Source organism: Crinia signifera, chromosome 2 (genome assembly GCF_055691185.1).
Source record: "Crinia signifera chromosome 2, ASM5569118v1, whole genome shotgun sequence".
Lineage (NCBI taxonomy): Eukaryota > Metazoa > Chordata > Amphibia > Anura > Myobatrachidae > Crinia > Crinia signifera.
Genome location: NC_139218.1, coordinates 384264360 through 384278678, shown reverse-complemented (window position 1 = coordinate 384278678; position 14319 = coordinate 384264360). Strand labels below are relative to the sequence as shown.

The 14319-nt window shown below is 46.7% G+C and overlaps 1 protein-coding gene across 19 annotated transcripts in view; it reads left to right on the top strand.

Annotated features, from left to right (window-relative positions):
* The window catches only part of TENM4 (teneurin transmembrane protein 4), a 929900-nt gene that overhangs the window by 757480 nt on the left and 158101 nt on the right, over window positions 1-14319 (top strand). For all 19 annotated transcript variants that reach the window (XM_083170223.1, XM_083170225.1, XM_083170235.1 and 16 more), the window contains one exon: window positions 10667-10913. In XM_083170223.1, coding sequence (XP_083026349.1) covers window positions 10667-10913 — 247 coding nt within the window. The remainder of the gene's footprint in view (window positions 1-10666; window positions 10914-14319) is intronic.

The following is a 14319-nucleotide window of genomic DNA, read 5'->3' as shown; positions in this document are numbered from 1 at the left end:
GAGCATATGCTAGTATGTGGGGTAACGCGGGAGCATTTGCTACTGTGAGGGGGTAATGAGGGGAGTGTATGCTAGTGTGTGGGGGTAATGCAGGAGTGTTTGCTTGTGTGCGGGGGGTAATGTGGGAGTGTATGATAGTGTTCGGGAGTAATGCAGGATCGTTTGCTAGTATGCAGGGTAATGCGGGAGCATTTGCTACTGTGAGGGGGAATGAGGGGAGTGTATGCTAGTGTGTGGGGGTAATGCAGGAGTGTTTGCTTGTGTGCGGGGGCAAAGCGGGCATACACCTTAATGTACAGGGGTAAATGGGGAGCATATGCCTGTGTTGTGTCAGTGGTATGGCGATGAGCATGATTTTGGAGATTACATTTTGGAATTAAATACATTTGTACAGATTGTTCCACAGGTTTATGTAAAAGAATCGTTAAATTGTGTTAACACCTGAACGTGTTGCAGCCAGTAATCCCCCCTCCCCCCTTCTCTTGTCCTTTGGTCGTGGTTAATGTGAAGAAAAGCGTCGCCCCGGTGGGGTAGCAGAATCATTCTGTCATTTCATAATCAGGAATGCTGATGGGGATGAAAAGCCGCTCTGAATAAGCCTGACAGCCCGGCTGTGAAAAAAAATATATATTGATTTTCTGAACAAAAAGTCAATATTTTTCTTTGGTGCGGCACTTTGCCACATCAGGAAAAAGTTAGCTTGTCTTGTTTCTGATTCATGGGGGTTACAGCTGTAAATCAGGCGGTCGCTGTATGACACAGAGGTTTGTGTTCTCCGAGATGTGTATGTATATATGCATTGTAAGCCAGTCAGCTCTGCCACAGGCAGGCTGCATAACGCCTGCAGATAGGCCGGGCTGTCCGACGTGCTCCTCATAAACCTGAATACACCAGTGCGGCAATGCTTCCCTGTTGTAGGGGACTCTCAGCTAGCCAGTGGATTCCCGAATGGGAGGCCGCTGATTGGATAAGAGACTTCTCTCAGCCAATCAGCGGCCGTCTATTCTTTTGAATGTGTTTTAAAAAAAAAAATGTATTCTGCTTCCCGCCTTAAGCTCCCTGGGAGTATTACATGCGATAATTGCATGTGATTTATCGCATGTAAAAATTCCACATCAAATGCCAAATCGTATGGGAACTGCTGGGGGTACTCGGGGAAATTGGGTCCGACTTACTCTTGTCTGACTTGTCTTAAGGACATCAGCACCTTTAGTACTACTGTCCCATACCTCCCAACTGTCCTGCTTACTGCGGGAACGTCCCGATATTCGGGGACGTTCCTGCGTCCCGCCCGGGGCCGCCATTGTCCCGCGGTGGAGGGGGGGACAGTTGGGAGCCTGCGTCTATTCAGCGCCGACGAGCGGCGAAAACAGGGCGTGGCCAGAGTTCGCGTCATCCCACGAGGCCACGCCCCTTTCCTCGAGGCTGCGCCCCCTTTTCGGGAGAGCACGCGGCTTTGCCGCGCGAATGTCCCGACCTCCCAACTACAAAAGTTGGGAGGTATGCTGTCCCATTGTGTGTATATTTGCCTGATCTATATATATACTGTATATAAAAGGCTAACTACTCACCACTATGAGGTGAATTACTGCCAGTGACTACTAGAGCCCACTTGATGGACCAAATTACTCCTTTGTGTGTTAATATGTCGTAACAGAAAGCAAAAGCAATTTTTGCAGGGACACTGATCTGTTTTAAACTTGCTGGATATGAGATAGGGAGCTGTGAAGACAGAGATTGGAGGTAGGAGCAGATAGGGACTGGGGGTGGAGTGGAGAGTTTGTGGGCTAAAAACTGTCACAGCTCAAAGTGAGGGACTGTTTATGGGAGGCAACGGGCAGCGGCAGCAAAAACCCAGCTGTATTGTGTTTTCCCGTCTGCACGACCACAGTTGCTCAGAACCGCAACAATCAGATGCTCTGTGACCGATCCTGTCAAAAGTGATAAAATGGAGAGCGATAAACAGCCAGCCAGCCAATCAGCTCCTACCTGCCATGTCACAGACCGTGGGCGGGATGTATTAAAATACATTGCCGCCCTTCGCCGCCCCCCCCCCCCCCCCCCCCGCGATGCTGCCGCATATGTACTAACATATGCGGCTGGCATCGCGGTGCGGTGACGGAGGCCCCCCCTTCAGGAAGGTAAGCCAGAGGGGGGGTCGGCGAATCGGCGGGTTTGCGTCGGCGGGCGGCGAAAAGAAGCCCATAGGCTTCTATAGGGTAGGTTCTATACCCTTCAGTGCGGTATCATTTTTGATACATTGGAAAATGCGGTAAAACCGGGGTTTTACCGCATTTTCCATTTGATACATCTCGCCCTGTGTTTGGCTGGTAGTTTATCACTCTCCATTTTATCACTTTTGAAAACTTAGTGCATCTGGCCCCCAGGACTCTTCCCAAAAGCTGAACCACAAAAAACTTCCAGCACCTTTTCTCATGTGCCACTTCTGCGACACCGTTACCCTTCTTCCCCATGTATGGCTGTCCTGTGGAAACTTGGCGGTGGAGGTGACATTTGGAAATCCTTGAGCAGCAGATTTCACTTATGGGGACTCCTAATTGTTCTTCTGCGCCTATTACTTACCAATGTCAGCGGCAGTCAATGACATTTTAATGTACAGCAAAGCGTGACAATATTTGATGCATTAAGCCTCTTTAGCGATGTGACATGTTTTTTTTCCCTCTCATTTCTTTATTATTCCGAGCGCTCATATTTTATGCGTGACAGTCGTTACTGTGGTATTAATGATGATAATGAGGGGGCACAGTGGGATCCTCATTAGATCCCTACAAAGCGGCCCGGACGTCGTTACCATCCATCTTGCCCCCCTCCTACCCCTGGTTGTTGAGCAGTGTACCATTTGTACACTCCTATTATGTTATAGCGGTTGTAATATTGTGTTACGCCATCTCGCATGGCCGGGTTCCTGCCTTCATCAAATTTACGACCCAAGAAATACAAATTAATATTGTGTTTAGTAAGTCACGGGCTGACGGGTTTTATTCTCTCTCTTTAGTGCAAATGATCCTTTATGGTAAACATGGCGCCGCACCACTGGGACGGCGGAATAATCTGCTGGAAATAGTCCCGTCTTCTCTAACAATATAAAGAAAGTAAAAATGACCAGGACCATATGGTGTTTATCTAGACATCGGGCCTAATTCAGTCCTGTGGTGAAATCCTGCAAATATCGCAGGCCGTACGCAAATTGAATGACAGGAAGCTGACATTTGGGGGCGGTTACCGACCGTTTTATGGGAGTGTCAGGGAAAATGCAAACGTGCCCAGGTGTTTGAGGAGAAGTCATGTGACATCAGCTCTGTCCCCGATCAGCCTGTTGCCTTTGCCATCGATGGCAAAAGTGCAACTGGCCATCGATGGTGCAAAACTATGCAATGGATGACCATCGATTTTTTTTTTTTTTTTTTTTTTTTTTTTTTTTACATATCGCCTGGATGATTAATATCAAGCATGCTGGATGAATCTAGTAATCGCTGGTGTCATGGACAGTGTTCTCCCCAGAAAACACTGGCCTGACCGATCGCTCAGCACATCTCCCCGTGTGTAGCCCCCTTTGGCATGCCTCAGACTGACATTTTCATTACGGATTACAAAGTGTTATCTGTCATCCTTCAGGGGCTGAGCCGTGAGCAGTCAGGACACTAAGGGGGGGTGCCGAAACCCCACAACCCTCACCGACATGTGGTGATATCTGCTAATTAATAATAAATGGACAATTCATTTTAGCACTTCAGTAATCCCGGGAGATCTGCCCTACTCTCTCGTGCCTCCTTCCCCCAGCGTTCTGCTATATATTTATTTATTTTACATTTAATTTAGTCCCAAGCAATTCATTTGCAGGGCATTTGCTGCATTAATCCTGTAAGGAGATTTTCACACATTGATTTCCAGAAAAGGCGTCACTTTCCCAGTGTCTGCTTTTCTCTTCGGATTTCCACTGATTCGCATCTGTTCCAGGCAGATGAGTGCGGCTCGCTAACCCTCGGCTCCTCCAAGCTCACATTATCCTGCAAAAACCCCACCCCCAAACCCCCACCTCCGTCAAAGTTTTTTTTCTTCTATTTAAAAAAAAATATATATATACATTTATGGCGATTGGGGTGAACAGGGCGAGTACACAAAAGAAGGTCCGGTTCCGAGTCACTGACCACTAGATTCCACTCAGCAGACCAAATTACTCCTTTGTGTGCAAAAAACACGTCATAACAGAAAGTGAAAGCAATTTTTGCAGAGACACTGAGCCGTTTTGAACTTGCTAGATATGGAGAGAAGTCGGAGCAGTTTGGGAGCGAGATGAAGTTTGTGGGGTAAAAACTGCCGCAGCTCAAAGTAAAAACGGTCACAGCTCGAAGTGAAAGTGCATTGCAGAAGCTGTCATTTTGACGGGCTTCTAACTAGCAGAGAGATAAAATGGCCGCTGCATTTTAATGTGCGATGTAAATGCTTGAGGCGTAATAATCCAAATGCCGTCTGCAGGCAAATGCAACAGAATTACAAATGCTGGACAGATTGTTCGAGTCCGGAGCCTGGAAGACCGTTCCCAGTGCTCAGATGTCATGGCCTTTGTTCCCTCTGTAAATCTAGTTTATTGCAAAGGTGTAATCCCTTCATGGGCATCCGGCTGAAGCATACACAAAGAGGCGGCGGCGGCCATTTTGCCGGCTGAACCAATACCGTGGACAGACCTGCCTGTACTATCTCTCAGAACCAGTGCCATCCCTCAGGCAGCTATTTCGTAACTGGGGCCAATTTTCAGGATAATGCAACTTAGAAATTCACTGAATTGGTGGCTTCCCGGAAACATCGGTTCAGGCCTGAATATATTGGCCCAGCCGTAGTAAGTGCGCACAACGTCGTGTGAGGGCTGTCCGTTTCCCGCCTACCGTTCATCCTTTTCAAGAAATAAAAAGCATTAAACTCCATCAGCTCATTTTGTTGGATTTTTCATTCAATGATTTTTCATTCATTAACCTTTAAAACTAAATTTATACAAGTTCCAAGGGGGCTATTCGGCGAGGTCTGAATTTGATTCCCCCAGCCAATGGTGGGGGTTTGCGCTTTTGCGTATATGCTAGCATAGTACTGCGGGGATTTGCTTGGCGGGGGGAGAGCGTGCGTTCGGCGGGGTGGCGTTTAACCTGCTAGCGGGCCTGAATTAGAACCAATGTCTCTTTTTTTTTTTTTTTTTTTACACTGCGTTTATCACAATTGCATCATTTATTAGGTATAGTCTGCCTGTATCTCCGCTCACTGCAGCCGCCTTCCTAAAGTGAGGGTAAACATTCGTTAACCCTTGCAGCAGAAATCACTTGTAATACCCATCCGACGCTTTATTCTGATCTCTCATTACTTTCCTGCCTAGAAGGATTTCCGGACACTGTATAATCCTCCCCCTCCCCTTCCCAATCCTTTGTAAATGAGCCCCCATGGCTTCCGTTTCTCTATTCGGTTCCATGGTTGTGGCCACCATTCAAAGCTAGAAATGCGGTTAACTGTTTTCCCTGTGGTCTACTAGGTGTTCAGATGTTGAAAGGGGTCTATTTACTTAGGGCGGGATCAGCTTGATCGTCATTTTTTTAGTCAATAGACATGAGTGAGATTTTAATAACATCTCTTTGGGCAGCTAAGAGTTACTCGACTGCCTACACAGGGTACTGTTACCGGGCGGTAAGAGTTAAAGGAACCCTTCACTAGGCTGGTCTGGGGGGGTTCGGGTGCACATAAGCAATCTCATACCCCTTTCACATCGCACTTTTAAAACGGTATATTGCCGTTTTTTTTCCATTTTAAAACGTTTAAGGCTGCAATGTGAAAGTGCCAAAGTTGATTTACCGGTTAAAGTTAACCGGTATTTCAACATGGTTAAAAAGCAGAGTCCTACACATTTTAAAGCCGTTTTTTTGGCAGTTTGAAAAGCTCTATTTCAATGGCTTGAAACGTGTCCCTTGGGGGTTAAACGGGGGTTGAATGTTTGAATGGTATTAAATGATTTTTAAAACGGTTTTCACCTGCAATGTGAAGGTCTCAAGGCTCAGACCCGTTTTAAAGTCCCATTTAAGAATACCGTGTCATTACCTATTTCTGCAATGTGAAAGCAGTATCACTTGCTCAAAGGAACCAGAAATAAAAATAATAACAATAATAAAATGTAATGTATTTATTTATTTTGCTCTTTGTTTCTGTGATGACAGAACAGGGATTGCGCACTGCTGTGATCCTTGTTATAATTCTACTTCCCCATATGTACAGTGGGTATATGGCAGGCATGTCCAAATGATGGCTCTCCAGCTGTTGTGAAACTACACATCCCAGCATGCCTTGCCATACCCTAATAGCACTTTAGTACTGTGGCAAGGCATGATGGGACTTGTAGTTTCACAACAGCCGGAGGGCCATTGTTTGGACATGCATGGTATATGGGATCCTCCGATCCTTGTACCCACGGACCCTGACTTGTTATCAGCCGTGCATCCTAGAAGTTGTAGTTCCACAACAGCTGCCCGCAGGTTACCTGTCTCTGCTATGAGTGCAGATGCTGTATGTATGATTGTGTTCTTACCGGTGATTAGGTGTTCGGTGGGCAAAGTGGAAGCGTGTAACCAGAGCGGATTAAACTTCATACATGCATATATCCTTTAATTGTTTAAAGGAAGTTATTAGCACAAGGGTTAGGATCACCACGTCCTGACAGGACCACACACAGGGTTTTTGTTGATGGAGGTGTTAACTCCGAGGGTGATGTTGTGCGGAGGTGGCTCTGCAGTGTCATTGCATCTAGTGTGTAGAAATCCGGTACTTGTTTCCTAGCACGGCCACACCGATTAAGATCGGGGTGATCGTGCTGAAAAAAATCGGGTCGATCGCATCGCATGCGATTTGGTCGCATGCGATGCGATCGACGCGACCGACCGATTTTTCACCCGATTTTTTCATTAAATCCAATGTAAATTGGGTCCCTGGGACCCAATTTTACATTGGATTGAATGAAAAAAATTCCCAACCCCCCCAAATTCAAGCGCGTAAACCCCACCCCACGATAGACGGCAACCCGAAGCGTGGCGAGCGCAGCGAGCCCGCGAGGGGCGGCGGTACGTGTCCTCCGACCTTTTCATGCCCTACTATCCACTAGGGCGTGGAGTGAGAATAGAATAGTGTGGCGAGCCACCGAGCCCGAAGCGTGGCGAGCGCAGCCGGATACCTTCACAGGTAAACGCGTCCCTTCGCGGGCTTCACAGCTGTCCGCGTCGCCACGGACACCTGTGAAGCCCGCGAAGGGACGCGTATAACTGTGAAGATATCCGCGTCCGCTCGCCACGCTTCGGGCTCGGTGGCTCGCTGCGCTCGCCACACTATTCTATTCTCACTCCACGCCCTAGTGGATAGTAGGGCATGAAAAGGTCGGAGGACGCGTACCGCCGCCCCTCGCGGGCTCGCTGCGCTCGCCACGCTTCGGGTTGGCGTGTATCGTGGGGCGACGACGGGGACATTTATAATGTGAAATGGGTCATATTGACCCATTTCACATTTTTTGACATTTTTACACCATTTCAATGTTAAAAAAATTTTTAACATTGAATCCTATGCAAAAATCGGGTGCATCGCGTCGCATGGCGTCGGGACCAATGTTAATGGTCCCGACCGACGCGATGCCCCCGATTATTTTAACTTCCCGACAAGATTTCAATGTTAAACATTTTTTTAACATTGAAGTCAATGGAAATATCGGGTGCATCGCGTCGGTCGCGTCGGGACCAATGTTAATGGTCCCGACCGACGCGATGCACCCGATTTTTGTTTCCTAGCCGGCAAAATGGACCTGATTTCAAAAGAAATCGGGTCCATCGGGGTAATCGTGTCCCTTAATTAAGGGACACGATTACTTAAGATTGTGGCCGTGCTAGGAAACAAGTACCAGAAATCCTTGTATCTGTCCCATTTTAAAATGACTTTTGTTATACCATTATTAGTGTTCATTCTAGCGTCCTACATCTTTGAAAACCCTTGCAGTTCATCTTCCCTGCCTGGGGTGTCGCTCTCTGCTGTGGTGCTCCTAGAACAGTGTGGTCTGTATTTCAGCACTGATATGCAGATCAGATCTGTGCTAGAAGCTCCACAGCAGACAGGGACATCCCAGGCGGGGAAGAGGAACTGCATGGGTTATATAAGTGGCAGGGAGCCAGGATGAACACTCAGGCTTATGAAAATATTTACAGCTACTGGTATCACCGTGCCCACTTTACTAATACCCCTTTCACACAGCAAATGCCAGGTCGCTGATGCCAGATGGGACGGCACGTCATTGGGGGAGGGGGAAGAGGCAGCAATTAGAGCTGACTCTGTTTCCAAGTGCTGCCTTCTCCGCTTGGGACCTCAGTCGCGCGACCTATTACCCGTTTACTATGCACAGAAACTCGGGTCAGAGCCGTGTTCAACGCTGGTTGTAACCAGGGTTGCTCAACCTGGGAATTTTGGGCATTGGTGCTTTCACACCACGAACGACAGCTCTTATCGGAAGAGTCTGTTGCTTAATTGCAAATCTTGGGACATTAATAAAAGTGACTTGGCAATCAGAATGCCATGCTTGATGCATCCAGCAAAATAAGTCCCTCCCATATCTGACCAAGCCCCACCCATATCTATCAAAGCCACACCCATATCCTACACAGCCCCATTCATATCTGGTACAAGCCCAGCCTTTTCCAGGGGAGAACTGTGTGAATATGTATGTACAGATCACAGCATTCCCATGCGGGTGATTATACCCAAGAATTACAAACCATCAGTGTACCACGTGGCTTACACTATTCTATTCTCACTACTGCCTGTTTTTGGGGGAAAAATAAAAAAAGGGAGCGAAAAAGTCAGGTCGACCTTTTGCTTGTATACCTATTTCCTGTGTCGACATAGGCCCCGTCGGCCTTTATTTGTTGACCTAATGTAAGTCTACCTTCATACTGCCGACCTAGTGACGCATTCCCTCTTATTGGAGGCTAGATGTACTAAGCTTCAAGAAGTGATTGAGTGGAGAGAGACAAAGCACCAGCCAGCCAGCCAGCTCGTAGCTGTCATTTTTCTAACCTGACATCTAACGTAGCAAGTATCTGATTGGCTGGGACTTTATCACTCCCCCTTTTGACTTTTTGAAGTGCATATGGATTTGTCACTATGGCCCTTATTCAGATCTGACCACAAATTTGTTTGGAAAATGGGCAAAACCATGTGCACTGCAGGTGGGCAGATGTAACATGTGCAGAGAGCGTTAGATTTGGGTGAGTTATTTTGTTTCTGTGCAGGGTAAATACTGGCTGCAGTATTTTTACACTGCAATTTAGGGTACTTGTGTATTATCACGGCGCCCACGATTTCCATCTCAGGGCATTGTACAATAAAAAATTGCATCGCATGCGATATGATCGAATGCAATGCAACGTGATTTCACCTGATTTTTAATTGTACAGGCACCCAGATGCCTTCTTACCATGTTAAATGCCCCCCAGACCCGATTTTTAATTGTATATGGGTAATTAGTATGTTAAATGCCCCCACATTGTTAACGGCCCCCCACTATGAACGCGGCGGTACGCGTCCTCCGACCTTTTCATACCCCCACTATCCACGTCGGCGTGGAGTTGATTATATAAAGTGTGGCGAGCCACCGAGCCCGAAGCGTGGACGCATATACCTGTGAAGTTATGCGCGTCCCCTCGCGGGGCTCGCTGCGCTCGCCATGCTTCGGGCTCGGTGGCTCGCTGCGCTTGCCACATTTTATAAAATCAACTCCACGCCGACGTGGATAGTGGGGGTATGAAAAGTATGAAAAGGTCAGAGGACGTGTACCGCCGCCCCTCGCGGGCTCGCTGCGCTCGCCACACTTCGGGTTGGCGTTCATAGTGGGGGCTGTTAACAATGTGGGGGCATTTAACATACTAATTACCCATCAGGGTGGGTATACAATTAAAAATCGGGTCTGGGGGGGCTATTTAACATGGGAATCAATGGGAAATCGCGTTGCATCGCATCGCATGCCATTATAATGGCATGCGATGCGACGCAACTTTAAAATTGTATACTCAGCCCGGGAGAAGGCTAAAATCGGGTCCATCGCATTCCTTAATTAGTGGGATGCGATGGGCGCCGTGATCATACACAAGTACCCAATTTAGATTTCAGTTTCAACACACCCCACCCAAATTTAACTCTCTCTGCACATGTTACATCTGCCCCACCTGCAGTGCACACGGTTTTGCCCATTTTGAGAACAAATTTGTACTGCGATCAGATCTGAATAAGGGCCATTATGTGATGATGGGATGTTGCTCATAGTAACTATTCAGATACTGATTCTTACTTATTTAGGACCTTCTAGAAGATATTAGATATAATTTGTTTGGTTTCTATGGGCAACATCACATCTTCAATAGAACTCCCATCACAGTAAATGTACCCCTACTTTGGGAATGGTATAGTCCACGTTTGGTATAGTCCACATATGGTATAGTCACATCTCACCTCTTATGGGAGGTTTACTAGATCCTCTCCATAATCGGTGTATTTCAGATTCCCTCCTATGTAAATGTCGTCAATATATCTGAAGTAAAATTTCCATTTCGTTTTTTTCTTAACGTCCTGATTTTCTCATTTCCAGATCAGCCGCTGGGTCTGCAGAACCACCTGAGGCTGAGGACCCCTCCTCCCCCGCTGTCCCACCCGCCGATCCCCCACCATGCGGCTTCCATCAACTCCCTGAACAGAGGCAACTTCACCCCTCGGAGTAACCCCAGCCCTGCTCCCACGGATCACTCGCTGTCAGGAGAGCCCCCGGGCAGTGCCCAGGAGCCCGTCCATGGTCAGGACAACTGGCTTCTCAACAGTAACATCCCCCTGGAGACCAGGTATTTCTCAGTAGCTGCTGAAGTAGTGTGATGATGTTTCGGTGGGGGCCGAGTGACGACAGGCTCAGCAATAACACTGACCTGCTAATTGCTGGTAAAAGGCCTGGAAAAGCAATCAACACCGGGGTGGTTTGTTTTGTTCACAGGACCAATGTGTGACCTAGATAAAAGCTTTTGCAGTGTCCCTCTGCAATGGGTCTATAGTCTGTCTGCCTGTGTAACAATGTTACTTTACTACATACTGTAGTTTATTAGACACCATTAACGACAAAGTATCAGCCACCATAAAGGGCGAGACATTCAGATTGTCCGTCCTGACGCATTTCCAGTAGATCATTTTGTATTCAATGGTATTGTCAAGTAAATGTATTTACTACAGATGAGTCTCAGGCTGACCTTTATCCCCAGTCAGCAGGACCATGGGGGGTGTGGGTGGGGGACGTTGACCCCTGTCTGGTTCTTGCGCTATATAGCTCATGATTACACTGCAGCACCATTATTATTATGTTTGTTTATTTGGTGCCCCAGGGGTTCTGCAGCGCTTATCAGAATACAGAAATGAGCGAAACAGTCACATTTAAAGAAATTGTTGCTGAAACAGTGCTATGGGGCCTACGAATATCTAGTTACGCCCCTGATTGTTCCCTTAAGGGTTAAAGGATCACAATGGACCACAAGGTACGCCCTAGCAGTGGGTATACAGCACCCACCTGCCCATCTCCTGCCTTCTTCAGGCAGTAATGGCATCTTCTGTCTATGACTGCACTAAATTTGAGCAACACAATAATCGGCCTCCTTTTACCCCCTGATAGGGTAAAAATGTGAACGCTGCAGTTGGCCTTAAAATTATGCTTTTCTCTGGTCTTGCTTTGATCACCATGAAAAGCCAAAGTTTGATTTTTGCATTAGCTACACCCCATTACCCTGATGCAGACAGGGGGAAAGTCCGTGCGATACACTCTTTACATTGTGGACTCTTGGCTGCATAGTGTTATGTTGTAGTATGGGACGGGATCATGCTGAATCCAAGCGCAAGGCACAGGCGAGAGGATAGATGGGAATTAGAAAGGAGCCCCCCCCCCCCCCCCCCCACCTTGGACCCCAGGTTTGTCATGTTTTAGAGCTCTCGTCATCTGTATTCTGCAATTATTTCAATTACTGGAAGGCTTCCCTTTGAAGTTTGCAGGATAAATACCGCAAGGCATCACCTAGCTGAGAGCAGCAAGAGGTCACCTTTCTGGTTCATCGGAGGCTTAAACGCCGTCAAATCCAGGTTGTCCACATGTGGCCGCCTCTGAGAAGCCCCTCTTGCCCACCCCATTACCGCCACCTATTTCTCCTTACATGGCAAATAACCTTGAACTCGTGTGGATTTTGTACAAAGTTCCGTGTGACCTCTCCCCGTGTCCCCATCTGATGTATAACTTAACAGGCAGTTCACATTGCAGATTATACGCCTGGTCGCTCACTGACCACTAACGAAAGCTGACATCTAATATAACGCATTAATCAAAAAAGTGACTGGGCTTATTTTCTCTAATTAGGCAATTATGCAGAGCATATATATTACCAAGCTAATGACCACAGGTCAGAACTGGAGATCATTATTTCCTCCGGCATGACCGATGACTTTCTGGAGAGAAATTGCAGGCCTTTGTTTGTTCGCGGCTTGACCTTTTAAACCTACCGTGCCCTCGGAGGTCGAATGGCCTGCAGTGCGGAGTTTGTCGGACCCGGGCAGCGGAGGACTCAACTGAAAAAAGTAGAGGCATCATTACATCAGGATCTCTGGACTCAGAATTGACTCTTCTGTTGACATCTAGATGCCATTGGAAACTCCACGTTGGGACTCTACTTAACCCTTTTTGACTTTTTTAGTAGGGTCTGTCTATGCCTATAAGCATGTCCAGATCCCGCACTGTTTACTATTAAGGTTGGAAATACTTAAGCACAGAGAGACTGTGGAGTAAAACTTTTTTCCTAGAAAAGACAGCAGAGTTATTTGGACCCTGGCGGCAGTAACGTCTCATGGATACGTAGGTCTCCAAAGACTCCACCGCTCAGGCAATTACTTAAGGAACCGGGACGAGTCAGTGCGACCACACTTGATCTCGGCTTTGGAGCACAGCTGAAAAGCTCTCCGCTCGTCGCAAAAGTGGACTTATAAACACAACAAAAACAAGTCGTCTGAAAGTGTAGGGGCCTGTGAAGTGTTATTAACATGAATTAGAGTCTCTCTTTATTTAATGAAAGAGGTGCCGTGCTTGAAACTGTCTGCGGCAGCGTCTGCTCGAGAGCAGGAGGTGAAGCCAATCGATGAGAGTGGTAAAGTGACTCTCCGACACGCCAGTGCAGAAATGCACGTGCTGCACAGAATACAGATTCCGGCAAGGAGCAGACTTTCCAATGCAAGGAGAAGGTTTCGTTTAATCAAATTAATCAGCTGCAATAAATGGCTGTCGTCGTCTGGCTCTTAACTCAAGGAGGACCGTGAAAACAAACTTCAGCTGTGCTCGAGAGAGAGAGAGAGAGAGAGAGAGAGAGAGAGAGAGAGAGAGAGCAGGCGAGGAATTCTTTCGATAAACAAAAAAATTGAATGTTGCAAAATTTCAAAAATTATTTAATTTTTGTATTGTAATCAATGTAGAGGAGTCCGAGCTAATTACGATGCAACGTAGAAGATTAGACTACAGCCTAAGAGAGAGTGTTAACAATCCCTTAATGTAATCGGAGTCCAGTGGTGAAACGGTCAGGTCTCAACCAACACGATTTTGGTGGTTCAGCTGTTTAAAACAGAATGCCCACCCACTGACCTCATTTGAAATAATAATAGTTTTATTTTGTATTCCATGTAGCCGTAAACTCACAATAATTATTTTGGAGTTCGGCCTTCTCAATGGCGGTCATCATCTGTTACGATAAAGACAAATTTTTTTTTATTTATTATTTATCGCATGGCAGAAATACAGATTAGGTTAAACATGTGAAAAACAGAAAAAAAGTCTATAAACCTGAAATTTTGTCTCAAAAAGACAAAAAGCTGTGATGCATTTCATCAATCCCACCTGTTTCCTCAGGCAGTAATGTGAGAAAACAGAGCTTTTTTTATTGTATGCTTTGAATATTTATTTAAGATGGTTATTGTGATTTTTACTGTGCCAAAATCCTATTGGTTGAGACATCTAATCATTTAACCATTGGTTCCCATAGTCCTAATGGGCCTTATTCAGGTTCACCCGCACAACAACAAAAATAGCTATTTGGAGATTTCTGCTATTCTGTTCAAGCTACTGTAGTCTAAGGGCTGGCGGTGGTGTCTAAACGTTTTTGTGGGGGCGTAGTCCAGAAAACGCAGCTGTGTCTGGACCATTTGCGGGGCCGGCCGTGGCAGCTGCGTGACGTCACA